Genomic DNA, 27,740 nt, shown 5'->3' on the forward strand with positions numbered 1-27,740 from the left:
TTTGTCACGGTGCCCAGTTGTGGAAAGATTTATTTCCAAAATAGATTTATGTGTAACAGTATGGGAATGATTTATTTAGCTCTCTGCTCTGATTGCCATGTATTCTATATTGGGAAAACTAAGAGAACCTTAAGGCAGAGAGTCTATGAGTATTAATACGATATTAGAAAGGGGGATGAACACAATGCCTTGGCCAAACATGTCAAAGGAAATCCAGGACACACATTTAAATTTACTGTTATTAACCAGACACAACTGGGGAATGAGGTGGTCCTCTGGATGACTACCTCGAATTCCTAGAATTGAAGTGGAAACTTAAAACCAATGCCACTCATCCTCCAGGACTCGATGACTGTGTTTCCATCTCTAGCTTACTTAGACTGAAGGCATCTTACTATTTTGAATGAGACAGTCACCAATGGTCTGAAAATATTTCTTCTGTTCACAATGCTTAAAGAGTTGAAAGACAAAGTATTTTGTTTTAGAGGGGTTTTGTAGTTACATAATGTTATTGTGAACTGCCAGCACATTATTTCAAATGAAAATGTTTTATGTTGTCTTGACTAGTTTTTAAAAAGTTTTTAAAGTTGACACTTGTTTGTGATAGGGAGGGGTTGAACAGTTAATTAGGTGATGAAGTTATTAATTATTTGAGGCTGCCACTCACAGATATAAAAATTTAGTGTGTTGCAACTTAGATTGTTCTGAAGAAGTCCTATTACCTGTGGATGAAAGCGTTCAACTTGTGTTGTAAATAAAGCCTTTTTGCTACACTCGAATCTGAAGACTTCTTCCTTTTCTTTTATTAAAGTTACGATCTTATTGGACCTCTTCGATGTTCTTCATTCCACATTGCTGCAGTCCTAACTATTGGGTAGTCCGCTGTCCAGTCGGCCCGAATACCAGAGTATATGGCTGACGTCGGTCAGGGCGCATTAGACTGACGTCAGTACGTCAGGGTACTAATGTGCATGACCGACGTCATATCCTCAGTCTTTTTTGCCGCATGGTCCGATGCAGAAGCAGTTTTGCGAGTGCAGGTTGGCGTTCTGAAATTTTCTGAAGTCGGAGTTTCAGACCGAATCAGAGTTGGCTAAGTACCCCGTTGGGGAACATTTTGGTTTTTTCTTGCCTCAGTATTTAACCGGATGTCAGAAAAAGTGAATAACTGTATTTCTTGTGGGAAACAGATACCTCATAGGGATTACCATACCTTGTGTATACCTTGTTTAGGGCCTGAGCACGACGTTGTTGGATGCCGCTCTTGTGCTAGGTTTAACAAATGCACTATTAAGAGAAGGTTAGACTGTGCCAGGTTAGTGTTTGGGAAGCGTTGCAATTATAAAATGCCGTCGGATGCTCCGACGCCCGCTTCGTCCAAAAAGCGCAAGGACAAAACAGCGAAGCCTAGGGTTGATGAACCGGCAGTCCCGGACGTCGGTTCTTTTGAAGGCTCAGTGGAGCCAGAGGTTTTGCCAGGAGTTTCTTTGGAGTCTCAGGCAGAGACTAAACTGTTACAGGATGTGCCTTCTCAGGAGGTAGGCCAGGCTGAGGGGGCTTCTCAGGTAACTGTTCTTCCCTCTCTTCCCAAGGTAGTTAGAGCCTCTCCTTCTGTTTCCAAAGCTTCTTTGAGAGGTAGGCCAAGTTTAGCTTCAGTGGGGGCTTCTCCTAGCACTTCAGGTTCTGTGCCTAAGAAACATATGCTTAAAATGGCAGAAGATTTGATTACTATGATTAGAGGTTCTATGCCCCCTCCTGATAAGAGGCCTAGGGTGGAACCTGAGTTTGATAGTTTTGAACAGTGTTCAGAGGCTTCTGAGTCTTCTATGGAAGATTTGCAGGAGTATCCTCCTTATTCTGATTCTGATGTGGATGATTCCACTCCTACAGCTTCTCCTCCTGAGGATTTCTCATTTTCAGAGACTCTGCATTCCATGAGGGAGCACTTTAAATGGGAAGGCCAGGATTACTCTGATTCCAGGAAAAGGCTTAGGGAATTCTTGTTTTCACCCCAGCATAGCCCCTTAGCTATACCTCCTGTGGTGAGTGTGGTGGAAGATGTTTTGCAGAGGCTTCCCTGAACCCTGATTCTTTGCCTCCTGCTCCTGTTAAACCTGATAGGTACTATAGGGTGCCTGAAGCTCATAAGTATCTTTTAAGAGTCCTAGGGCAGACCCGAAACTGTTTCTCAGGGACCTAAAGGTGTTAAGGCCTCTGTGGTTAAAAACCCTGTTCCCACTGATAAAGAGGCAAGGGCTTTGGATAGATGGGGAAAGAAAGTGTATACTTCTTCCACTTTAGCCATGAGGGCGTTGAATTGTCAGTTTCACATGCTAAAATATCAAAATTATCTCCTTTCACAACTGAAATCTAAGGTGGATGCTTTGGCGGAAGGTATTGAGTGTAAAGAGTTGCTGGATTTAGTTCATGTGTCTGAACAAGTGGGTAAGCATTCTTTGCAATGTGGTTTTGATGCTGTACAGGCCTCCTCGAGGGTGGCTGCCACTAGTTCTGTTCTTCGCAGGCATGCCTGGTTGAGGGATCAGAATTTAGCTGAGCATGTTAAGACAAGGATTTTGGATGCTCCTTTACAGTCTGATGTGTTGTTTGGTTCGCCTGTGGAAGCAGTTTTAAAGAAAATGGAGGACAAAGCTAAGTCTATGCAAACTGTTAAAGATTTTTGCAGGTGCAGCCACCGAAGTTTAGTAGAAATTGGCCTACTAAGGGATGGACATATCCTGCTTATGTTTCCCAGTCTAGGGGTAGGTCTAGACGTGGTAGGGGCAGAGCTCAAGGTTCTTAAGGCCTAGAACAGGGAGTTCACCTGCTCAGACTTCTGGTGAGGGCAGGGGTCAGTCCTTTCGTAAACAGACCCAATGACCTGCCTTTTCAGCTGCCAGTAGATTCTCGTCTGGCAGCTCCTTTGGGAGGAAGACTGTCTCTTTTCAAAGAAAATTGGGATTTAATTACTCAAGACAGATGGGTGTTGGATATCATTCACCACGGTTACAGGTTTTATTTCCATACATTGGCCCCTTTCAAAGGCATGCCAGACGTTCCTCCTCCACAAAGGAAAGAGGCTCACAAGCAAATTTCTCTGTTACTCCAAATAGGGGCCATTCAGCCAGTCCCTGTATCAGAAAGGGGCCTAGGATTTTATTCTCGCCTGTTCCTAGTACCAAAGAAGGGGAACACGTGGAGACCAATTTTGGATTTATCTATCCTCAACACTTATCTGGACATTCCCAAGTTCAAGATGTTGACGTTACAACAGCTTTTACCTCTGCTGGGCAAAGATCACTGGATGGTAACTTTAGATCTCAAGGAAGCTTACCTTCATGTGCCTATAAGACTAAGTTGCAGGAAGTATCTGCGTTTTCGAGCTGGAAATTCTCATTATCAGTTCTCTGCATTGCCCTTTGGCTTATCTACTGCGCCCAGAGTATTCACAAAGGTTCTGGCTCCAGTGATAGCTTACTTCAGGCTAAAAGGAATTCAAATCTATCCTTACTTGGACGACTGCCTGATTCTGGCTCAAGAAAAGGAAGACCTTCTACAGCATCTGGAATATGTTATAGCAGTGCTAAGATGCCTAGGGTATTCTGTGAACGAAATAAAGTCCAGTCTAGTACCCTCTCAAGACATGTGCTTTCTGGGTGTGAGACTGAATACAGCAGCCCAGATGGCCTTTTTAACCCCGGACAAACAAAAGAGTCTATCCCTTTACTTCCATCAACTATCTCATCAGTCCGTGCTGACTGCAAGGACAGTCCTTCAAGCATTAGGGTTCATGGCATCTTGTATTCTGGTGCTTCCCAATGCCAAACTGCATATGAGGAAGCTGCAGTGGTATCTCAGAAATGTATGGACACAGCACTGCCAGGATTTGGACACTGTCATTCAAATAATACCTTGCCTTCAAAAAGAATTTTTGTGGTGGGCTCAGGAATGTCACCTAAACAAGGGACTCTCTGTGACCCAGCCAGAGGCGAGTCAGATTTTAACGACAGATGCCTCGGACATTGCTTGGGGAGCTCATCTAAATGGAAAGTGGATACAAGACAAGTGGCCTGCCAGACTACAGCATCTACATATCAACATGAAGGAGATGTTAGCAGTCCAGTTTGCATTAATGGCTTTCAAGGAGTTACTTCTTCCAGGGCAGGTGTTGATTCTAACAGACAACACAACTGTCATGTGGTACATCAACAAACAAGGGGGAACACATTCTTATCCTCTATGCAGGCAAGCAATGATTTTATGGGAGACTGCGCTCAGCTTGCAACTAACTCTTCAGGCAAGGTTTCTGCCGGGAGCACAGAACTCCTTAGCAGATGTGTTAAGCAGACAAATCATGGATCCCCACGAGTGGAAACTGGATCTTCATGTATTTCAGAAATTGACAGTGTCATGGGGAACTCCAGACATAGATCTGTTCGCTTCTCCACTAAACCACCAGCTGCCAAAGTTTTGCACAAAGGGGTTTCATCACACAGCTTGGAAAGTGGATGCTCTTTCTTTCAGTTGGAAAAATCTTCATGTGTATGCCTTTCCACCTCTGCCTCTTCTTCCAAAGGTGCTCTTAAAGGTCAGACAAGACAAGCCAAGGATGATTTTAATAGCTCCAGATTGGCCTCGGCAACACTGGTACCCACTACTAAGGAGTCTGGTAAGGAAGCCTCCATGGCCTTTACCTTTGATTCCACATCTGTTATCTCAGAAGGACGGTCATCTGCTCAATGTCAAGCTTCACTCTCTTCATCTAACAGCCTGGCATATTCTGTGTTGAAACACAGCAGGTCTCAACTTCCTCAACAAGTTTTAAATGTGATTATGGAAGCTAGAAGACCTAGTACAAGGAAAGTGTACGCAGAAAAATGGAAGAGGTTTTTATTTTGGAGTACAGCAAAGAATTTGGAGATTTCTGAGCCTAATTTGAGTGTGGCTCTTCAATATCTTACTGAGTTATTGGACAAAGGTTTGTCCTTCTCTTCCATTAAGATTCATGCTGCAGCAATTTCAGCTCACTATGATTGTGACCCACCATTGTTTTCGCATCCTTTGTTCAAGCAGTTTCTTAGAGGGGCAAAGAATATAAGACCCCCACGTAGAGCTCCTACTCCTGCTTGGGATCTCAATTTTGTGTTGGAAAAACTTACTCTACAACCTTTTGAGCCTGCGGCTACTGCTGAACTGAAATACTTGTCATGGAAGACTGCTTTTCTGTTGGCTATTACTTCTGCAAGAAGGGTGTCTGAGTTGCAGGCCCTTATGGCAGTAGAGCCCTTTTGATTTTCCATAAGGATAGGGTATCATTACGTACTAATCCTTCCTTTATGCCTAAGGTGGTTTCTAGTGTGGCTTTAAACCAAACTATTCATTTGCCTACTTTTTATGCAGACCCCAAAATAAAGGGGAAAAGATTTTGCACACTTTAGATGTACACAGGCAATTGCGTTATTATTTAAGCAGGACTAAGGATTTTAGGCAGTCTCAGCAGTTGTTTGTTTCTTTTGCTTTGAGTTCAGAGGGCAAGCCTGTGTCAAAACAAACTATTTCTAGGTGGATTGGGTTTTGCATTGCATTTTGTTATTCCCATCATGGCAAGGAGATTCCAGCTGGGATTAGGCCTCATTCCACTAGGGCTACTGCCACTTCAACAGCATTTCTAAGGGGTGGCAACTAAGGATATTTTGGAGGCAGCTACTTGGAGTTCAGTGCATACTTTCTCTAAGCATTATCACCTTCCTCTCTACTCTAAGTCTAGGGCTGGTTTTGCCACAGCTATTTTGCAAGGCATGTTGTCAGCTCCTGCTTCTTTATGATTTGCCAGCCTCCCTTACCTCTGCTTTGGGATTCTACCCAATAGTTAGGACTGCAGCAATGTGGAATGAAGAACATAGTACAGTTTTGTACCTACCATAAATGTAGATGTTCGAGGATCCACATTGCTGCAGTCCAATTTACCCTCCCTCCTTCCCCTCTGTGTTTAGGGGTGGTTGTGTAGGTGAGGTTATATGCTGATATTTTTGTATATATTTTTGTATATATTGTACATATTTTTGGTGCAGGTATATTGGGCCTTGTCTTTTTAGGGTCTTCTGACATCTGGGGCAAGAAAAGACTGAGGATATGACGTCGGTCATGCGCATTAGTACCCTGACGTACTGACGTCAGTCTAATGCGCCCTGACCGACGTCAGCCATATACTCTGGTATTCGGGCCGACTGGACAGCGGACTACCTAATAGTTAGGACTGCAGCAATGTGGATCCTCGAACATCTACATTTATGGTAGGTACAAAACTGTACTTTTCATAGAATAATTTAGTTAACATATAAGAAAATGCGTCAGAAATCTGGGTGTTATGCCAAATGAAGCTACCCAGTTATTCTCCATTCCCTTTTGCCTTGCACAATTTACCCTAGAAGTGTATAATTTTGATTTAGTATTACCTGCCCATTGTAAACTTGTGTCCACGTAAGGAAAGTATGCTTGTTTGTTTTAATTTAACATCTTTTCTCTTTGGCTGTATATGAATGTTATATTTTGAAATTGAGCTCAAACCATCAAACATTTCCTTGCCTTCATTTTGCTTGTAGCACATATATGAGCAAAGACTAGATATACTTTTGTGTTCTTACTCTACCCAGATAGCAGTGACAGAAAATGGATATTTTTGGTGTGGAAATTTGAGATCATTGTGGTTATTTGAGGCTGTTTATTGACTAACATGTCCTATGTTTTATCCATGTACCAGATATATTCTTTGGCCTTCCTGTCTGTGAGTAGCAAGTAAAATACAAGACCATTCCTTTCTTTTCTTGGTGCTTCCTGCCATAACTCTAGTCTGTAGTCTGTTAAGAGCCTAGATTGTCTGCATTTCAGTCAGAATTAATACAGGCAGGTTGACACGTCAAGTTTTGTTTTCTTTTTTCTTTTTTGCTGAGGTGTCCTATCAACTTCTTCCCTCTGAATCTCTTAACCTGACAATAAGAGAGGCGAAAGTGCTTGGTTAGTATTGTTAAGATGAGGCATCCATTGCGGCATCAGTGTGAATTACTATCATTTGTCTGTCTTCCTCCTGAGGAATACCATAATGCTTGAGAAAAGCACAGAGCAGGATAACTATTCATGGAGTGGATTATGTCTCTGTTTGCCTTTTCTGTTTTAGTCAATATATGGGCTAATGGACCTGTTCTTTGTCTGTTTTTGGTGTAAATTAAGTAATCTTGTATCCATTCATGGGAAAGGGGTGTTTAATTTGGAGAAATATTAGCATGTGTAGGTCTGCTTTCAGAATTCTAAGACTTTCTAAATCAATCTATCCTTTTGTTGACCAGGTTAGTCCCACTAGTCTAGTAGCCTACTTTCAGTGGAGGCCTGAGGTGGTATTTATATGTTTAAGGGAAATTTGGCCAGGGCATTGGGGAACTTCCTATACTCTTGGAAAAAAAGACTCTGCAGGTATGGCAGGTGGAAACGGCCCAAACAGAATGTCAGTCATAAAAAAGAAACAGGCCAGCACTCCAAAGTGGAAAACTCAAAGTTTTAAGGTGGCCTACACAGTCCAAAGGTACGTGCAGAGGCACAATACCCCAATAACTCAAACTGGTTTTGGCATAAAATGCCTTCTTCAGTGATTTTTTTTTCCTGAACTTCCTATGCTCGTCATTGTTGAGTGGGGCCCATTTTGGAGTAGCACTTCTATTTACATTCCAGGTGGAGAGGAGGAGCCCGGAGTAACAGGGAGGCAGATGGAGAAAAAAGGAGATGATGGAGTGGGGAAACAGATGGAAGAGAAAGCAAATATCAAGACTGGAGAATGTGTGCAGGATTCTGAAGAGATGTTTCAAAGAAATCTGTTTGTTGGAGATGAATCAGCAAATGATGGATGTTTAATTACAACCCTCCAGTTGGGAGGAATGATTCACTTAAAGAATTGGTGGTGCAGAGTGAGCCATAAAATGAAGCAGATGTTTCTTGGGGGATTGTTATAGAGAAAATACAAAAGGAGTGTGCAGAGACAATCCTGAAAAATTGTGGTGAGATGGAAAAATAAAACATAAGCAGAGAAAGTAAAAGAAGGCGAAAGTGGAGTAGCAGAAATGAAGGCAGAAGAAATGAAAAATGGAAATACATGGCAAGGATTCAAAGTAAAGAAGACAAATTGCCAGGTATGAAGTGTGGGACAGTTTAGTAGCTTCATTGGGTGCAAAAGCGCATGAGGTAGAGCATTTATAGTTATTAACAAAAAGACATTTTGTGGCATTATATTTGAGACTTTTTTTTTCAATGTAAAATTTTCTTGGAGAACATGAAAAAAAGGGGCCTGTAACTCATGGAATCTTTGTGATAAAAGCATTTAACTTGGAAACAAAAAAGAAAATCCAGATACAGTTTCAAACAGAGAATGGGCATTTGAAAACTTTATGTAAAGTACTGGACATTGCAAATGTTTATGACAAAAGGAATTTGTGGACTGCAGGCTGTGATTATAATATTGTTTTAAAAATAGAAAGAGAAAAAAATATACATACAGTGGATATAAAAAGTTTACACACCCCTGTTAAAATGCCAGGTTTTTGTGATATAAAAATGAGACCACAATAAATCATTTCAAAACATTTCTCACCTTTAATGTGACCTGTAACCTGTACAATTCAGTTGAAAAAAATATAAAAAAAGTACAATACTCTGGTTGCATAAATGTGCACACCCTTAAACTAATACTTTGTTGAAGCACCTTTTGATTTAATTACAACTTTCAGTCTTCTTGGGTACACACCTGCCATCAATTAAAGAGACTCTGATTAACCCCAAATAAAGTTCAGCTGTCCTAGTAGGATTTTCCTGGCATTTACTCAGTTGCCTGCTAAACCAAAAGCCATGGTTCAAAGAGAGCTTACAAAGCATCGAAGGGATCTCATTGTTGAAAGGTATCAGTCAGGAGAAGGGTACAAAAAATTTCCACATCTTTGGATATACCATGGAACACAGTGAAGACAGTCATCAAAAAGTGGAGAAAATATGGGACAACAGTGACGTTGCAAAGAACTGGACATCACTCCAAAAGTGATGAAAAGACAAGATGAAAATTGGTTAGGGAGGCTGCCAAGAGACATACAGCAACACTGAAGGAGCTGCAGGAATTTTTGGCAAGTACTGGGTGTGTTCTACATGTGACAACAATCTCCCATATTCTCCATATGTCTGGACTATGGGGTAGGGTTGCAAGACGGTAGCCTTTTTTTACACAGAAAAACATCCAGGCCTGGCTGAAATTTGAAAAACAATACATCAAGTCTCCCAAAAGCATGTGGGAAAGTGTGTTATGGTCTGATGAGACCAAGGTTGAACTTTTTGGCCTGAATTCCAAGGTACGTTTGGCACAAAAACAACACTTTGCTTCACCAAAAGAACACCATCCCCACGGTGATGCATGGTGGCAGTATCATGCTTTGGACTTGCTTTTTTTCAGCTGGAACCGGGGCTTTAGTCAAGGTGTGGAGGGAATTATAAACAGTTCCAAATACCAGACACGTTTGGCCCAAAACCTACAGGCGTCTGATAGAAAGATGAAGATGAAGAGGAATTTCACCTTTCAGAACGACAGTGACTGCAAGCATACATCCAATTCAACAAAAGAATGGCTTCACCAGAAGACAATTAAAGTTTTGTAATGGCCCAGCCTGAGCCCAGATCTAAATCCAATAGAAAATCTGTGAGGTGACTTGAAGAGGGCTGTGCACAAGAGATGCCCTTGCAGTGTGACAGATTTGGAGCACTTTTGCAAGGAATAGTGGGCAAATATTGCCAAGTCAAGATGTGCCACGCTGATAGACTCCTACTCAAGAAGACAGAATGCTATAATTAAATCAAAAGGTGCTTCAACAAAGTATTAGTCTAAGGGTGTGCACACACAACAAAGTATTAGCTTAAGGGTATGCACACTTATGCAAGCAGTGTATTGTACGCTTTTTTATTTTTTATATTTTCCCCCCTAACAGATTAGTTTGTTTTTCAGTTGAACTGTACAGGTTATAGGTCACATTAAAGATGGGAAAAGTTTTGAAATTATTTCTTGTGGTCTCATTTTTTTATATCACAAAAACCTGACATTTTAACAGGGGTGTGTAAACTTTTTATATCCACTGTGTACCAAGCATGATACATGTGGAGGGGAAAAGGGGTGCTGTCAAATAACGGGGAAAACCCAAAACATGTTTTTGTGTGGAAAAGAAGGAAATTTGATAAGTAACTATATCAAAATAAAATGTTATACTTGTGGGGAAATGGGATGTGATACAAAATGTGAATTGAAATGTTATAAATGTAACAAGATTGGACATTAATGGATGAATTGCAAAAATGAAAAAAAGAGTAAGGAAAAACAAAGAGTCAAAATGAACAGAGAGAGGAAATTTCAGAAGTAGTAGAAATAGAAGATAAATTAGATGAGAAAAAAATAATAAAGAGGACACAGATGAAGATGTTCATCTTGTTTCACTGCTGCAGTCATTACACTTGGGTTATCCAGTTGCTGTCGCTTCTTCCCTGACGTCAATGCGCCAGGAGTATATAATAAGCAGCCGACGCCATTTTCTTCAGTCTTTCTTGCCGCGCGGTGCCCGAAGCAAAAACAGTTCGCAAATGGGTCGGCTGATTCCTGAGATTTCACATTCGATTTCAGAACCGAAGTTTTCAATAAAGCTAAGTACCCCGTTGGGGAAACTTTTTCTTGCCTCAGACCAATGTCAGTAAAAGTTAATAATTGTATTTCTTGTGGGAAGCAAATACCTCATAAGGATTTTCATTCTTACTATATTACATGCCTAGGCCCAGATCACGACGTCACTAGTTGTCGGTTTTGTGCTAGATTTAACAAACGCACTGTTAAACGTCGGTTTGATTTTGCTCGCCATTACTTTGTCCGAAGGTTTAATTATACAATGCCGTCGGAACAACCGACGACCGGAATGCACAAAAAATGCAAAGATAAAGATAAAGACAGGCATCCGAGGCCCAAAACTCACGACGAAGCCTCTTCTAGGCCAACCGCCGGTTTTCAGTGAGGCGCTTTCGCAGCCCCTGACACCCGCTACCTCAGAACCACAGGCCGCGACCGACTCCCACGTGGAGGTGCCTAGGTCTCTGTATTCTCAAGTTGTCAGGCCAACGGAGATTAATCCTTCAGATGGGTCCGGAGCTGCTGAGCAGGCATCGGCTTCTGAGGGTGTTTTCAGGCCTACACAACTCACTATTGCTACTACAGCCAAGACTAAACCTACATTAAAGACAAAGAAGCAAGTACAGCATTCACCTGAACAGGCCTCCATGCCCAAAAAAACAGATGCTCAAAATGGCCGAAGACTTGATTACTCCAATCAGGGGTTCCCATCCCCCTCCTGATAAAAGGCCTAGGCAGGATACAGGCTATGATTCCTCTGACCAGGTTTCAATATATTCTGATTCCTCTTCAGACCAGGGATATTCCTTACCCCCCTATGAGGATTCTGATGCTGAAGAATCAGTTCCTTCAGCCTCTCCTCTTGAGGATTACTCTTTTGGGGAAACTTTACATACTATGAGGGAGCATTTCCATTGGGAGGGCCAGTATTACTCAGAATCCAAGAAAAGGCTCAGAGACTTTCTTTTACTGCCTCAGCACAGGCCCCTTGCTATTCCGCCAGTGTTGGACATTGTGGATGATGTGTTTTCTGAATCTAGTTTAAATCCTGATTCTTTACCCCCAGCTCCAGTCAAGCCGGACAGGTACTACAGAGTCCCTGACTCTCACAAATTTCTTTATAAAAACCCTGTTGCTGACCCAGAAACTATTTCCCAGGGTCCCAAAGGGGTTAAGGCTTCCACGGCTAAGAATCCAATTCCCTCGGATATGGACTCCAGAGCATTAGACATATGAGGAAAGAAAGTTTACACCTCTGCAACTTTAGCAGTGAGGGCTCTTAATTGCCAGTTTTACATGCTTAAATATCAACAATACTTACTGTCTCAATTAAAACAGAAAATGAGTACAAATGCAGAACAACCTGACTATAAGGAAATGCAGGATTTATTGCATGCAGCTGAACAAGTGGTAAAGTATACTTTGCAATGTGGTTTTGATTCATTAGAAGCTTCTTGTAGAGCAGCAGTTACAGGATCTGTGATTCGAAGGCATGCTTGGTTAAAAGAACAAAGTTTACCAGATCATGTTAAGGCAAAATTATTGGATGCTCCTTTGCAGCAAGATAATTTATTTGGTATTAAGGCAGAAGAGGTATTAAAGAAAATGGAGGATAAGGAAAGATCTATGAAAACAGTGAAGGATTTCTTACAGGTACAGCCACCACGATTTAGCAGAAATTGGCCTACAAAGAATTGGTCCTTTCCAGTGTCAGACAGGCCACAAAGAGGCAGATACAGATGCCCAAGAGGCAGATCTCAGCCACAAGGCTCTTACAGACCACGACACTGGGGTGCCTCAAACCCAAAAGGAGGTGAGGACAAGTCACAACCTTACAGGAAACAGTCCCAATGACTTCCCCCTTCCAATGCCAATCTCTTCACTTTTGGCAGCTCCTTTAGGGGGAAACTAGCACTTTTTTCTCAAAACTGGCAAGCAATCACCCAAGACAAATGGGTGCTGAATATTGTGTCTCAAGGTTACAGGTTCCACTTTCACATTTTTCCAAGGCTAAAAGGAATGCCAGACCTGCCACAAAATCAATGGGCAGAGGCACAAAAATAAATTACAGCCCTCATGGACATGAGAGCTATTCAAAAAGTACCACAGCAAGAAAAAGGACAAGGATTTTACTCAAGACTCTTCCTGGTACCCAGAAAGGACAAAGCCTGGAGACCCATTCTGGACCTTTCCACTCTAAATACGTACCTGGATGTTCCGAAATTCAAAATGCTGACACTACACCAGCTCCTTCCCATGTTGGGCAAGAAAGCTTGGCTTGTTACTTTGGACCTCAAAGAGGCATACCTGCATGTCCCTATCAGACAAAATTGCAGAAGATACCTCAGATTCATAGCTGGTTCAATGCACTACCAATTCTCTGCACTGCCCTTTGGCTTATCTACTGTGCCCAGGGTCTTTACCAAGTGCCTGGCACCAGTAATTGCATTTTGCAGACAAAAAGGAATTCAAATATATCCATATCTGGACGACTGCCTGATTCAAGCAGAGAGCAAGGACATTCTTCTGCAGCATTTGGCGTTCGTAAAAAAGATTGTTAAGCTGCCTAGGGTACACAGTAAACGAAAAGAAATCAAAACTAGTGCCCTCACAAGAGATAATATTCCTGGGTGCCAGCTTAAATACAACGGCCCACATAGCTTATCTCACGCCAGATAAACAAGGACAACTGACTCAGTATTTTCAATTGATGGCAACAAAGTCCAAACTCCCTGCAAGAAAAATTCTGCAGGCCTTGGGATTCATGGCATCCTGCATACTACTAATTCCATATGCAAGACTGCATATGAGGAAATTACAATGGTACCTAAAAAGTATTTGGTCTCACCATTCTCACAGCTTGGAGACAGTAATACCACTAATTCCCTGCCTACAACAGGAGTTTTGATGGTGGGCACAGGCATGTCACCTTAACAAGGGTCAGCCTTTCACTCTTCCCACAGCCAGGCAGACTTTAACAGTAGACACCTCGGATTACGCCTGGGGAGCACACATAGCAGGAAAATGTATTCAGGGCAAATGGACCACAAACCAAATGCATCTTCACATCAATCAAAAAGAGATGTTGGCTGTACAAAATGCCCTTACAGCTTTCAAGGATCTTCTGCATACAGGAGAATTACTATTAAAGACAGTCAACACCACAGTAATGTGGTACATAAACAAACAAGGGGGCACTCATTCTTACCGCCTATGCAGACAAGCCATGACATTGTGGAACACAGCTCTAACCTATCAAGTTCATCTGCAAGCACAATTCCTGCCAGGAAAGAAAAACACTCTAGCAGATGACTTAAGGAGAAACATCATGGATCCTCACGGGTGGAAATTAAATCCACAAGTCTTCAGCATGATAATGCAAAAATGGGGGTGCCCGGACATAGATCTTTTTGCCTCGCCACTGAATTGCCAACTACAAAAATTCTGCACAAGGACTTATCACACACAAGCATGGAAAGTGGATGCTCTTTCGTTCAGCTGGAAAAGCCTAAATGTTTATGCCTTCCCACTTCTGCCTCTCCTTTCAAAGGTACTCCTAAAAGCCAGACAAGAAAAAACACAGATGATTCTGATTGCTCCAGACTGGCCACACCAGCATTGGTACCCAATCTTAAAAAACTTAGCTCAAGGCCCACCTTGGATTTTGCCTCAAATTCCACACCTTCTGACTCAGCAAAACAATCAGATACTGCACAGTCAGCTCAAAACCTTAAACCTGGCTGCATGGCAGATTCATTAGCCAAACAGACAACTTCTGTCTCTAAAGCTGTTATGGATGTCATTTTGGAGGCCAGGAGGCCTAGCACCAGGAAATCTTATTCAGAAAAGTGGAAGAGATTCTGTGCCTGGAACCAGGCTCAAAACCTTCATCCTCAATACTTGACTGAGATACTGGACAAAGGACTATCCTTCTCATCCATTAAGATTCACGCTTCTGCCATCTCGGCTCATTACAACACAGACCCTCCTATTTTCTCTCACCCATTGCTAAAGCAGTACCTCAGAGGGGCTAAAAACATAAGACCACCCTGGAGAGCACCAACACCAACTTGGGACCTCAATTTCGTTTTGGAAAAGCTCACTTTGCCTCCTTTTGAACCAGCCAATTCAGCAGACTTAAAATATATATCATGGAAAACTGCTCTGCTTCTGGCAATAACCTCAGCACGAAGAGTCTCAGAACTGCAGGCATTAATGGCAGTGGAGCCTTTAATCATTTTCCACCAAGACAGGGTTTCTTTAAGAACAAATCCTACCTTTATGCCTAAGGTGGTATCCAGTGTGGCTCTTAACCAAACTATTCACTTGCCAACATTTTATCCAAATCCCCAGAATAAAGGGGAGGGACTTCTATATTCCTTGGACATACACAGGCAATTGCGCTTCTACTTGGACAAAACAAAAGCTTTCAGAAAATCTGAACAATTGTTTGTATCATATGCTGCAGGATCACAGGGAAAGGCTATTTCAAAGCAGACCATTTCAAAGTGGATAGGACACTGTATCCGGTTCTGCTACACACAACATGGGAAACCTGTACCTAGTAACATTAGACCACATTCTACCAGGGCAACTGCCACTTGTACTGCCTACCTTAGAGGAGTACCTACCAAAGATATCTTGGAAGCTGCAACTTGGAGTTCAATGCACACCTTTACCAAGCATTACCATTTGCCTCTTTATTCTAGATCCAGAGCTGGCTTTGCCACTGCAGTGCTGCAGGGCCTCATAGCAACACCAAATCCTCTATAGAGCCAGCCACCCAAACTCAGCTGTGGGATTCTACCCAAGTGTAATGACTGCAGCAGTGAAACACGAACATAGTACAATTTTGTACCTACAATAAATGTAGATGTTCGAGTGCCTTCACTGCTGCAGTCCAGGTTACCCACCCGCCATCCCCTCTTTCTTGTCTGGGACTAACCTATACTACCTATGTGGTGTATTTGCTGGTTACTGAAGGTTTTATTTTTACCTTTTTTGTATGATTTATTAGCAATATGTATTGCCTACCATTTTTGGGGGTACCTGACATCTGGGGCAAGAAAAACTGAAGAAAATGGCGTTGGCTGCTTCTTATATACCCCTGGCGCACTGACGTCAGGGAAGAGGTGACAGCAACTGACGCCGGACCAAGACTTTGGAACTCAGGCCGACTGCGGGCCCGCCTGATGGCAGGATAACCCAAGTGTAATGACTGCAGCAGTGAAGACACTCGAATATCTATATTTATGGTAGGTACAAAACTGTACTTTTCTGAAATAAGTGACGAAGAAGACATAAATTGGGAGGTAGAAAAAGAAGTCTACTAGCAAAAGGGTAAAATGGAGGAAAATCTTTAAAAAGTTGAACTACAAAAAAAGGAATGGATGAAAAAGAATATATATTGTGATTGGGGGTTGGTATAATGGCTAAGGTATTGGATTCATAGACACATGGTACGGAGTTTTATTTTCACACTTGGGAAGGAAATTGGCTAAGCTTAGAAAGGCCTGTTAAGTTATTAAACCATGAAGCTAAGGAAAAGGGAAAACAAAAATGTTAAAGTGATTTCTGTAAGTGTAAACAGTATTAAGAATGTAGTAAGATGAACAGGAATTTTGGAGTGGTGTAATATGCGTGAATGTAATTATATTAAGAGAAGCAAGATTTTTAACAAATGACAAATGATTACAAATAGAAAAAACTATGGGGAAGAAAGATAATCTGAAATTTGCAAAGTGAGATGTTCTGGAATAGCTATATTCTGTAGAAATACAGTTAAGATATTAGATGTAAACATTAGCAAAAATTTGAAGATTTAAAATTGCAGATTTAAAATGGAAAGAAGACATATATGGAAATATTTCATTGTATGCTTATACTAATTGTAAAAAGAGGGAAAGCTTATTTCATCAGATTTTGGACTATGCAGGGATAAACATGAATTTTATAATACCAGGAGACTTAAATTGTGATTTTAAGAGACAGGCATAAAAAGAAAGGAAATAATATTAGAAAAATGTTAGAAGTTGTAAGATGTGGTAACTTAAACCTTTGCGGCAAAAATTCATGGACTTAGCAAAGGAGTATGTATATGTATATGTATATATATATATATATATCTATAGAACCAAATTAGATTATTTTATAGTGCTGAAGGTTGAGCATCGATCTGGCATCTCGGCTCCCTAAAAAGCTACTGCCAGTCATTAGCAGACCGGAGTTCTGCTGTGGCGACCCCTAACCGGGAAAAGCCAAAAAGACAAACGGCAACAACATCAGAAGGTTTATTTATAGGAGAAGGGGAGGTAGTGGAAACAGGAATTTCTGATCATCTTGCAATATGGCTAGAGATAAATGAAAACAAGGAATAGAAAAAACAGACCAAGGAATCAAAAGGATACATGAGAAAGCATGTAATGAAAAAGGAACAAGATTAGTAATATAGTTATGGTAAGGCCATATTGCTGTGAGAACATTTTATAAAAATTGGTCTGAATGGTGGATGATATTTAAAGAAAAATATAAAGACTTGTTTTTTACAGTGGCAATATAGTGTGAGAAAAGTAGAGAAAGAAAAATAATACATAATGATGCATTGGAAGATTTGGAACATAATTATAGAAAATAATGTGACAAAGAAAAGGAATTACATGAAAGAAATCAAGAAAATATGCAAGAATTGTTATATAAGCAAATGTATTTTTACAAGGAAAAAGAAGAGTATTGAGTTACTTAAGCAGATAAGTAAAGGAAGATGGTAGTGTAAGAAAAAACGTGAAAAGAGAAATAGAAATAACTCAGAAAAAGATTAAGAATAGTGTGGTATAATATGTACAAGAAGTGATTAATGAAAAAAAAAGATAGTGAAGAAAATATGGAAAGTAAAATGTTTACAGAAAAAAAAAACAGAGAGAGTTATAAAAGGAGATTTCTTTAAATGAGCTAGATAAACTATTAGGACAAGTAAATATAGATTTGGTTGCAGGACCAGATGGAATAGGGCATGAGTTGTATAAAAATTTAAGGGATTGGCAAAAAATATTTTTTTAAGATTTTGAATCAGTGGTTAAATGAAGGTTTTATGTATAAAGAATTATGTAGTGGAATACTTAAATTCATATGGAAGAAGGAAGATAAAAGACAATAAAAATGTGACTGACAGTATTGAATAATAATGATTATAAGATCATTATGGAAATAATACAAAAGAGATTTGAATCTAAAATAGAAAATATCATGGAAGATAGTATAAAGGGGGAGGACTGTCAAGAATTATTAATGATAGAGGAATTGTGGGTGATATTATGAATAGAAAAGAAGTGAAAGTCATGGTAAGAGACGTTAATAAAGCATTTGACACAATTGGATATGAAATCTTATGGGTAATAATGAAATAATAAAAGTAAGAAAAATTAGGAAATGTAAGTCAGTGTATAATAATAATAATATTGTAAAAATACTTGTAAATGGCTGGTTAAGTCAAGAGGTACATATGAAGAGTGTTGTAAGTCAGGTTGGCCAGTGAGTTGCATACTCTTTGCATTAGTTATGAATATGATAGTATGTGAAATAAATTACAAAATTGGGGTATATCATACCTGAAGGATTAAGAATTCCAGTTCTGTTAACATATGTAAATGACATTGTAATAATTGCAAAAAAACAAAATTTAGTTAAAAGTAAGAATTTGCACATATGAGTTTCTAGAGGTGATAGGGATGGCTTTTTAAATGAAGAGAAAAGTAAAGGCTTATGTGATATAATAACAATAGAGGGGATATATTTTACAGTGAATGAAATTTTTGTGTTGGGTATAAACTTTGAGAATAAAGATATAAATAGAATTCAGTGGGAAAAGCAATTGAAGGATTAACATAAACATGTCCTTTCTGGAGAACATGTAAATTAGCATTCAGAAAAAAATTGCTTATTTGATAGATTCAGTACTGATGGGGAAAATATATTTAGCAAGTGTATGTGTTTATGTTGCGAACAGTATTTGAAAAGGAATTATTACAGATAAGAGGAATTTTGGATGTAAATAAAGAAATAGGTTTAGGGTTAATTAACCCAGTGGTGTATGCTTCTTCATTAAATTTGTATAAAGTGGTAAAGTGGATAAATGAAAAAGATGAAAGATTAGTAATAAAATTGTATAAATATAAGTTTGATGAATTTTGAGGGATGAATTTTGAGGTATGTATAAAAGAGTAAAAGGGAAAAGAGTGTATAGATGAAATAAATGTTACTAAGAGAACATTTTTTTTGTGGAAAGTAAAAATTGATTATATAAAAAAATGAAAGTATGGTATAACAATGTCATGAGAAAATATTACTGTGTAAAATCATGGTGAAGTCTAACAGATGCAAAAATTAAAGCTATAAAAATAAGAAGCAACTGATGTAATCAGAAAGTAAAATGTCATTTTTTGTGGATAATGGTAATGGATACTTTCTCAGTAAAAGGAAGTATGCCATAGAAAAATAAAAGTGATAGAATATGTTTATATTGTCAAGAAAAATAAATTACTGAAATGTGTTTTTGAAATGTAAAAGTAAAAAAGTTATGGGGAAAACTGTAAAGAAGTTTTTTTCGAAGATATAAAAAAAGTGAATAAAATAAACATTCATATGATTAAATATGGATATTATAAGAATATAAGTAAAGAATATGTTAAAAAGAGTAGATAAAAAGTTATTTTCTGTTGTATGGGCTACATGGAATGAAAGAAGCAATTAAATTTATGTTTAATGGTAAATGGATTTTAGCAACAGTATTAAGTAAATCAGATGGTGGTTATGGAAAAAGAGTGGGGGTTTAATAGGGATGAAAATTTAGTATGTTTGTAAATGAAATTCTGAATATGTGTAAACAGATTTGTATATCTGTTCATTTGTACATTTGTAAATATTTGGGAATATGTAAATATTTTGTAAATGCTAGTTCTTTTGTATATAAATAAAGGACCCATACTTTTTTCGATAAGTGCCACAAGCTCTGGCATATGGGACCTCTGTTTAATGTCTCATGCGAAGGATGAATGGGTAAAAAATATTATATCTCTAGTCGAGTAAGTTATCAAGGAACTTGTTGCTTGTGTGATGGTTAAAGTTTATTTCTGGGAAGTTTAGTCATGTTTAATTTGAAACAGCTGATCTGATGTTGTAAATCTTTGTTCATTCATTACAAATAGGACCTCAGTTCCATCCTCGGAACCGATACGTCCGTGTCCAAGCTCGCGCAAGCCAAAAACTCTCAGCTAAGACCTACCCACAATGCCCCTCTCCTATTTACTCCAGATCTCATTTGCCGTGTTCCTAGTTAGACGTGCTAGCCATCTCTCTCAAAGCTAAGTAGAAAATTGTTAATTTTAAGACAGTTTCTCTTCAAACTTATTTAATTTTTAGTCAAGTTAGACTTTTTTCACTGTCGCCTATAAGCTAAGCCTATTTCCTACCCTTTCCCTTGGTAATTTAATTTTTTACCATTTATTGGTACTGTCCCTCTCTCTTGTCTTTGACAGGCCTTTCCTTTTTATAGTGGTATTTTTTAAATAACATTATTGGTATTCTCTCCTCTTTTCTCCCTTATTTTTTCTATTGGATAGCCTTGTTGCCTTTCTATGTCAGACAAAGCTAAGTTGGGATTTAAACAGTGTGACAATTGTGGACGTAAGATGCCTAATTCGGATACACATGTCCGTGTTGTGTCTACTGTTTGGGCGTTCACCATATTAAAGCTGACTGTCACATTTGTGGTAGTTTTAGTAATCGGACTCTAGCAGAATTTATTGGAGCGGTCTTCGACACAACATCCTGTCAAGCTTCTCTCCCCTCTCCCAGGATTTCGAAAATAAGACACCAAATCCAAAACCTTCTTCCTCAGACCTATGTACCAGCACGTCTTGTATTGCAACTCTTGGGCTCCATGGCAGCTGCCATTATGTTAGTACCACTGGCGAGACTGCACATGAGAATCCTGCAGTGGCTCCTTTCCGCACAATGGTCATTGCTAACTCACCCACTCAGCCACATGATATGTCTTGCAAACCATTGCAAGAAAGAAATGCTATGGTGGATGAAATCACAAACGAATCTTTGGTGTCGACTGTTCTGTTTTCCCCAGCCCACGGCCACGGTGACCACGGATGCTTCATTGTTAGGGTGGTGGAAAGACTGTCAAAGGCACCTGGTCCCCCATGGAGGCCAACTTGCACATAAACGTCCTGGAACTGAGGGCAATTCTCTTAGCATTGCAAGCGTTCCATGTATCCCCACCCTCGGGGACCATTGCAATTCAGTCAGACAACATGTCAGTCATCTGGTACATCAACAAGCAAGGTGGAACCAGTCTTACCCCCTGTGTCGGGAAGGCATTTGAATTTGGCACTGGGCGATAGCTTCCAAACGCTTTCTTATAGCAACGCACATTCCCGGGAGTTCAAACCTTATTGCGGACAATCTGAGCAGGAACATCCTGATGCCTCACGAGTGGTCTCTCAACCCTGTAACAGCAGATTGGATCTTCCAGTGCTGGGGCAAGCCTTGCTGCGACTTGTTTGCTTCCCCTCTAAACTACAAATGCAGAAGCTATTTTGCCCTGATCCTCCCTCAGGGGGAACCACCGAGAGATGCTCTAACACACGATTGGCTCCCGGGTCTTCTGTATCCCTTTCCCCCATTTCCCCTCATCCCAAAATTTCTCCAGAAGCTCAGAGGTTGAGAAGCAAAGTGATCCTCATTGCCCCCTACTGGCCACGTCAAGTCTGTTTCCCATTTCTATGGCCTCATCTGATTCACAGCCCATGGATCCTTGATCATTCCCAGGACCTGTTATCTCCTCCTCAGGGACTGATTCATCTGAACCTGCACAGTCTCAAGCTCACAGCTTGGTTCCTCCACTTCCAATGATTGCCAGGCTGCCTGACATCCCATCTCCTGTTCGTGAAATTATTCTGGCTTCACACAAACCTTCCACTAGGAAAGGTTATTCTAGTAAATGGACTAGGTTCTCTATTTGGGCCAAAGATCAGAACTTAGACCCTTTCTCTATGCCATTTCAAAAGATTCTACAATACCTGACTACTTTTCTACATGCAGGAGCCTCAGCTTCAACGATCACTGTACATTTAGCAGCTATCGCCAATTTTCATAATGGTCTATTCATCAATTATGTCACACCGCCTATGCAAGACCTTTTTGAAGGGAGTATTACATGTTAAACCCCCGGACAAGCCTCCATTAGAACCCTGGGACTTGACTTTGGTACTTCAGTCTCTCACAGGTCCTCCCTTCGAGCCCTTTGATTCATGTGATTTGAAATTTTTGTCATGAAAAACCATACTTCTAGTAGCACTTAACCTCAGCGAGAAGAGTATCTGAGCTGCAGGCTTGAGTGTCAAGAGTCCTTACTTGATCTTCCACACGGATAGAGTGTCCCTTCATACTGACCCTTCTTTCTTGCCCAAGGTCATTTCTGGCTTTTCCATTAACCAATCTGTTGACCTGCCGGTTTTCTTCCCTTGGCATTCTAATAGAGGGGAGTACCTTTTGCACACCCTTGATGTGCTTTGGCAGCTTTGTTGTTATTTGGACAGGACTAAATCTTTCAGGAAAACAGATCAGTTGTTTGTGTCCTTTGCAGGACCCAGATTGGGTAAACCTGTTTCCAAAGTGACTTTATCCTCTTGGCTTAGAAACTTCATTACCTGTATCTACCAACAGAATAAGCTATCCTTACTGTCTAGAATAAAGGCTCATTCTACCAGATCTGTGGCTACTTTTGTAGCTTTTCGTTCCAGAGCCTCTGTGGATAATATATGCGCAGCAGCCACTTGGGCAAGACCTCATACCTTTATATCTCATTACAAATTGGATTTGGCCTCCAGGGGACGAGCATCTTTTGGTTCTATGATGCTCAGGAATATCCTTCCTTAGGGCCATCCAGGACTCAAGTAGCTGGGGACACAGTACTATTTGTAATGAATGAACAAAGATTTACAACATCAGATAAAGAAGTTATCTTACCATAACATTCCATCTGTGTTGTAGATCTTTGTCCATTCATTACTTCCTGCCCTCCTTCCCCCTGCCTGGACTCCTGGTGGACTTTAGGAACTCCTGATTAGAGTATTTGCTCAGACAGAGCCTCCTACCATTTTTTCTATTACTACATGTATTATGTAAGGGCAGGCAAAATCGATCTGGAGTAACTAGAAGAGGGGCATTGTGGGTAGGTCTTAACTGAGAGTTTTTGGCTTGCGCGAGCTTGGAAACAGCCGTATCTGTTCCGAGGATGGAACCGAGGTCCTATTTGTAATGAATGAACAAAGATCTACAACACAGATGGAACATTATGGTAAGACATAACTTCTTTTTCTCTCAGAAACTGTGCATTTCTGAGCATCAAAATGTTATGGTGTGTCAATTATTGAATGGTTTTCATGTCTTTTAGGTGACCACAGAATCTGTTTCAGGAATTGAAGGACAGATATTCAGCAATCCAGTAGAAGAACCATGTGGTGAAAAGGAAGTGGCAACTTGTAGCGATTCTGTATTGGATTTGAGTAAGGATACAAACCCCTGTATAAATGCTGCAGTGCAGGAACAAAGTCCATCACAGATTGAAGAACTTCATATAGAAGGTAGGCTAATATTATGCAGCTTGCTGTAACTTGCAAACAACAGGGCATTGTGGAACTCATGACCTTGAAAGAAGTGTGCCTCAGAAGTACAGACTTAAGTTTCAGATAGGCACTGTATCTTTTGTGGTTGTCACTATTTTCAGTTATTTAGTCTCATAATTGAAACATGCCACACAGCAAGAGCAGTTTTCCTTGGCTTTTTCTGACCATCCTGAACACAGCGGGATGGGTGTATCTCTTCCATTTTCTTAATGATGTACTCTTCCTCCTGCAGTTAGGGTATTGTTGTCATGTCTTACCAGCACAATACTTAAGTTTCAGGAGTGGCATTGATCAGTGACACTTGCATGGTGAGGTGGGTGCACAACTTTGTCTTCTCTTCAGTTGTACGAAAAAAAAATGAGCACAAATAGTGCAGAAAATTGACAAATATACCAAATAACTGTATTAATGGCAAAGAACTGTAACCAGTTGGGGAATAGACTTAAAGCCACTAAACTTTATTTACTCCACACAGAGATATAGCACAAAGTGTTTTGCCTGCTGTATGCAAATACTTCATCAGATTAGTGCAGTTATTTGGTTCTCTTCAGTTATCCTTTCATAGTTTACCATATGTTTGACATCAGCAGCAACATTCTAGTCCTAAAGAATAGTTGCATAAGCCTAAGTATTAGTGCCCAAGAACTAGAACAGCTTTATTTTATGCCTGTTTCTTAGGGCATCTACAAGCTGTCCTTGCATCTACGGGACACGGGTGGCAAGCCATGGACAAATTTACAGTTTTCCATCCATTGGTTCAGATTGCATTTGAGTAGTCTTTGGGAAGATCTCTGCTTCACATGAATGAGAAGTCTGTTCTGGAGAAGGGTAATCTGTGAGAACGTCTGTCCTGCCAACATGTTTTGTTTATGTCACCAATGAGGTTAATTCTAGTGCTGTTAGTTTTTCAAATGTGTAGCAGATCCATCAGTGTTGGATCAGAGAATGTCTTGCAGATTAGGCATTGATCTCCCCTCAAAAGTATGTAGTAGACTGAGTACAAGGACAGGGTTTTGATGCAGTCTCCATAGGCATGTTATTTACACCCTGTAGTGATGAACCTCTGTAACTGCTCCAGCTGTTGCAAATGTCTGATCAAGTACATGCCAAAGGGTGCATTGTACTGTATTATTGGTATAATGAGGGCTGAGTATATTGAGACTGTGATCTCCTTAGATCTGTGTGCTATGCCCTTACTTTTAACTTGTGCCACGTAGAAAGATTTCCTCACCACCATGGACACATGGTGATTAAAGTTCAGGTTGCTCTTAACCTGAGTTCCCAAGTTTCTTACCACTGAGTCTGCTGTTAGGGGAGTGTTATCAGTGTTGCAGTTTGTAAGGTGATCATCTTCCCAAGGGGTATGATTGTTTTTTTAATTGAATTTTAGGCCATGGCTCTGGCAGCAATTATTTGTCTGTGTCAGACCCTCCTGGAGGATATCTGCATCTTTGGAGGATTCAGTGATTGCGCCCAACTTGCAGTAGTCAGAAAAATGTGGTCATCCAAAGACCCTCTACATTTGCATTGACTTTAGAAATATATTCTGAACAAGAGAGATCCCAGTACTGAGCCCTGTGGGACACCACTAGTAAGTAACAGGCCACTTGGTGGAGGTGGCGTTCACCACCCTAACTTTGTGTTCTGTTGGTGACCCATTTGGCTGTCTTTTGGGTGACAAAGAGATTTATGCCTAAATTTGTGAGTTTATCTGTAATAGCCAAGTGAGGTACCGAGTCAAATTCTTTTGCCAGGTCAAAGTAGGCAGTAGCCACTATTCTACCCTCGTCCATGGCTCTAGTGACCTTCTTGAAGAAGTCTTACCAGTTTTAGTAGGTATGACTTGTCCTTGAAACAGAACTGGGTGGGTCTAGAGAATGAAGATTTCCCATGTCTTTGTTTATCAGCTCCACGATAATTCTTTCCGTGGCCTTTCATATAAGACTAGTTAAACTTGTGGGTCTGTAGCTCCCTAGGTCTGTTGATAGTCCCCCTCTTTGTAGAAGGATGACCGTTAACATTCCTCCATTCCTAAGTGTCAAAATCTGTCTGGAGGCTGTGGTTGAATACAGATTCTAGTAGACTTGACAGGTTATGTTTCAAGCTGTTTAGGAGGCATTATGGGATATTGTCAACACCAATTAATGCAATGTTGTTAGCTTTGGAAATTGCAGTGAGGACCTGTTCTTTCGTGATAGATAGAAGGGAAATGGTACAGGGTAATTCCTGGAGTGGCGGGGTAATGGGGGCTATGAGGCAATGACATTTGGGCTAAATTTATCAGTAAACAAATTTGCTATATCCTCCAGTTTAGTATAGGGAGTTCCATTTACTATTATTTCAGCACACTGTTGGGTGTTCCCCTTAAGGTTGCGTACATAGCTGAAAAATGCCTTATGATTATAGCCTGGGAGGCTATTTTTGCCTCAGAGTTTCTTTTGGTGAACTTAATCTACTGAGGATGAAGTGGATGACTCAGACTTTGAGTCATTCCAGATCCATTAACCAGGTCAGGTGGCCTTGGAAGATGAAGATTTCCTTTCTCTTGACTCTCCTGTTGAAGAAGCTTAATTTGGGGAAACCATTGTTTAGATAATGAAGTATTTTGAATGGGAATCTTTACAAATTTTCTAAAGTTCAACAGAGATGTTATAACCTCTTGGAAGTAGGTACCCCTGCTCCAGAACCTGTATCTCCTGTACTGCAGGCTTTCCTTGATGCCTTTGCAGCCACCTACACTGCACTAGACTGTCAACCGCCAGCACCTGAAAGGCCTGACAGGCTTTACAAGGTACCAGAGAACTTGACATTTCTGTACAAAAACCCTGTTGCAGACCCTTCTGCGTTTTCTGTGTCTACAGACAAGCCTTCTAAGTTACTAGCTGGTGCCAATCCTCTGCCTTCTAATAAAGGCAGCAGGGCAATGAACAGATTGGGGAAAAGGTTTATATGTCCCCCACTCTAACCTTTAGAGTTCTGAATTTTCAGACTCAAATGACTGAATACCTTTTGTCTATTCTGAGCAATTTAAATAAAACATTGTCTTCCTCTGAAGAACTTACCAGTAAACAACAGTTAGCTATGCACAGGATTAAATGTTGCTGTGATGCAGTAGAAGCTTCCTCCAGAGTAGCTGCTGCAGGTTCTTTGATCCTGACATGTGTATGGTTATGTTCTCAGTCCCTTCCAAAGGATATTAAGGCAAAACTCCTAGGCTCTGCCTTAAATAACACCTTTTGTTTGATCCAGATTCAGACCGTCTTTTCAAACAAATTTAGGAGGAATTAAATATTATGATGGACTGTACAGATCTTTATTACTTCTGTTCCAAGATACCAAAGGAATTACTCTGCAGAACTCACCTCCTTTGTTTGAGGGAAACCAAAACCTTCTCACAAGGCAAAGAGAATGCCTAGGAAAAGATGCCAGGACATACCAGGCAGGCACTCTAGATGACTGCCTTCTGTCCACATTCTTATCCTGTGGACACACGGGATCCCCTCCTTCTGTACTTAAAGAATGAAATACTGTGGTAGATATTACAGATAAAGCTGAACCCAGGTCTTCCCCTTCAAACTGTAGACTCCACTAGAACAGATGCACACAGACTCATCAGATGATGCATGGAAGCATGGACAGGCAAACCTGTAAGTTCAGGAACAGTAGCCTACATGTCTAAGATCAGAGCACATCAATCTGAAAGAAATGAGGGGCACTAATCCAGGCCCTGCAGATGTCATTCCTGGACACCAGATCCCTTAACAGTGTTCACAGACAGCACAACTGTCATGTGGTACATAAACAAGCAGGGGGCAGTGGAATTTACCAACTGTGCAGACTGGCTTTTTTAGCATGGGAGCAGGCCACAAAACACACCTCTCTGTCCAAGCTGTTTGCATTCCCTCACAGGACAATGTCTGGGCAGACTTTTTAAGTAGATCAAGGGGAGACCCCCATGAATGGATTCTGAACAGGCAAATCTTTCTAGTTATAGAGCTGTCACCCCCCCCCCCATTTGTGGACTTTTTCCTCAATCAACAACAAACAACTTCCACTCATTTGGATCAGGACCTACTATCCTCAAGCTTAGTAAACAAATGCAGTGCCCTTTCCTTGGAAAGGGAGTTCTTGTATGCCTTCACTCCTACTTCTTTTCTTCCCAAGGACATAACGATCCAAAAAGAATGCCAAATTATCTTAGTGGTTACTCCTTTCTGGCCAAGGCATTAGTGGTTCCCCCTTCTCTTTCACCAAGCCAAGGGTCATCACCAAAAGTTTTTCTCTACACTGGACTTTGTCACAGAACAGAAGGGCTCACTGCTTCCTCCCAACCTATCATTCTTTAGCTAGACATCCTG

At 40.6% G+C, this 27,740-nt stretch overlaps 1 protein-coding gene across 1 annotated transcript in view; it reads left to right on the forward strand.

Annotated features, from left to right (window-relative positions):
* The window catches only part of LOC122792877 (zinc finger and BTB domain-containing protein 40-like), a 1,459,166-nt gene that overhangs the window by 411,910 nt on the left and 1,019,516 nt on the right, over positions 1–27,740 (forward strand). The window contains exon 6 of the mRNA XM_044060435.1: positions 23,151–23,340. Within this exon, the coding sequence (XP_043916370.1) occupies positions 23,151–23,340 (190 nt within the window). The remainder of the gene's footprint in view (positions 1–23,150; positions 23,341–27,740) is intronic.

Source organism: Protopterus annectens, chromosome 2.part0 (assembly GCF_019279795.1).
Source record: "Protopterus annectens isolate FY-2018-M chromosome 2.part0, PAN1.0, whole genome shotgun sequence".
NCBI lineage: Eukaryota > Metazoa > Chordata > Ceratodontiformes > Protopteridae > Protopterus > Protopterus annectens.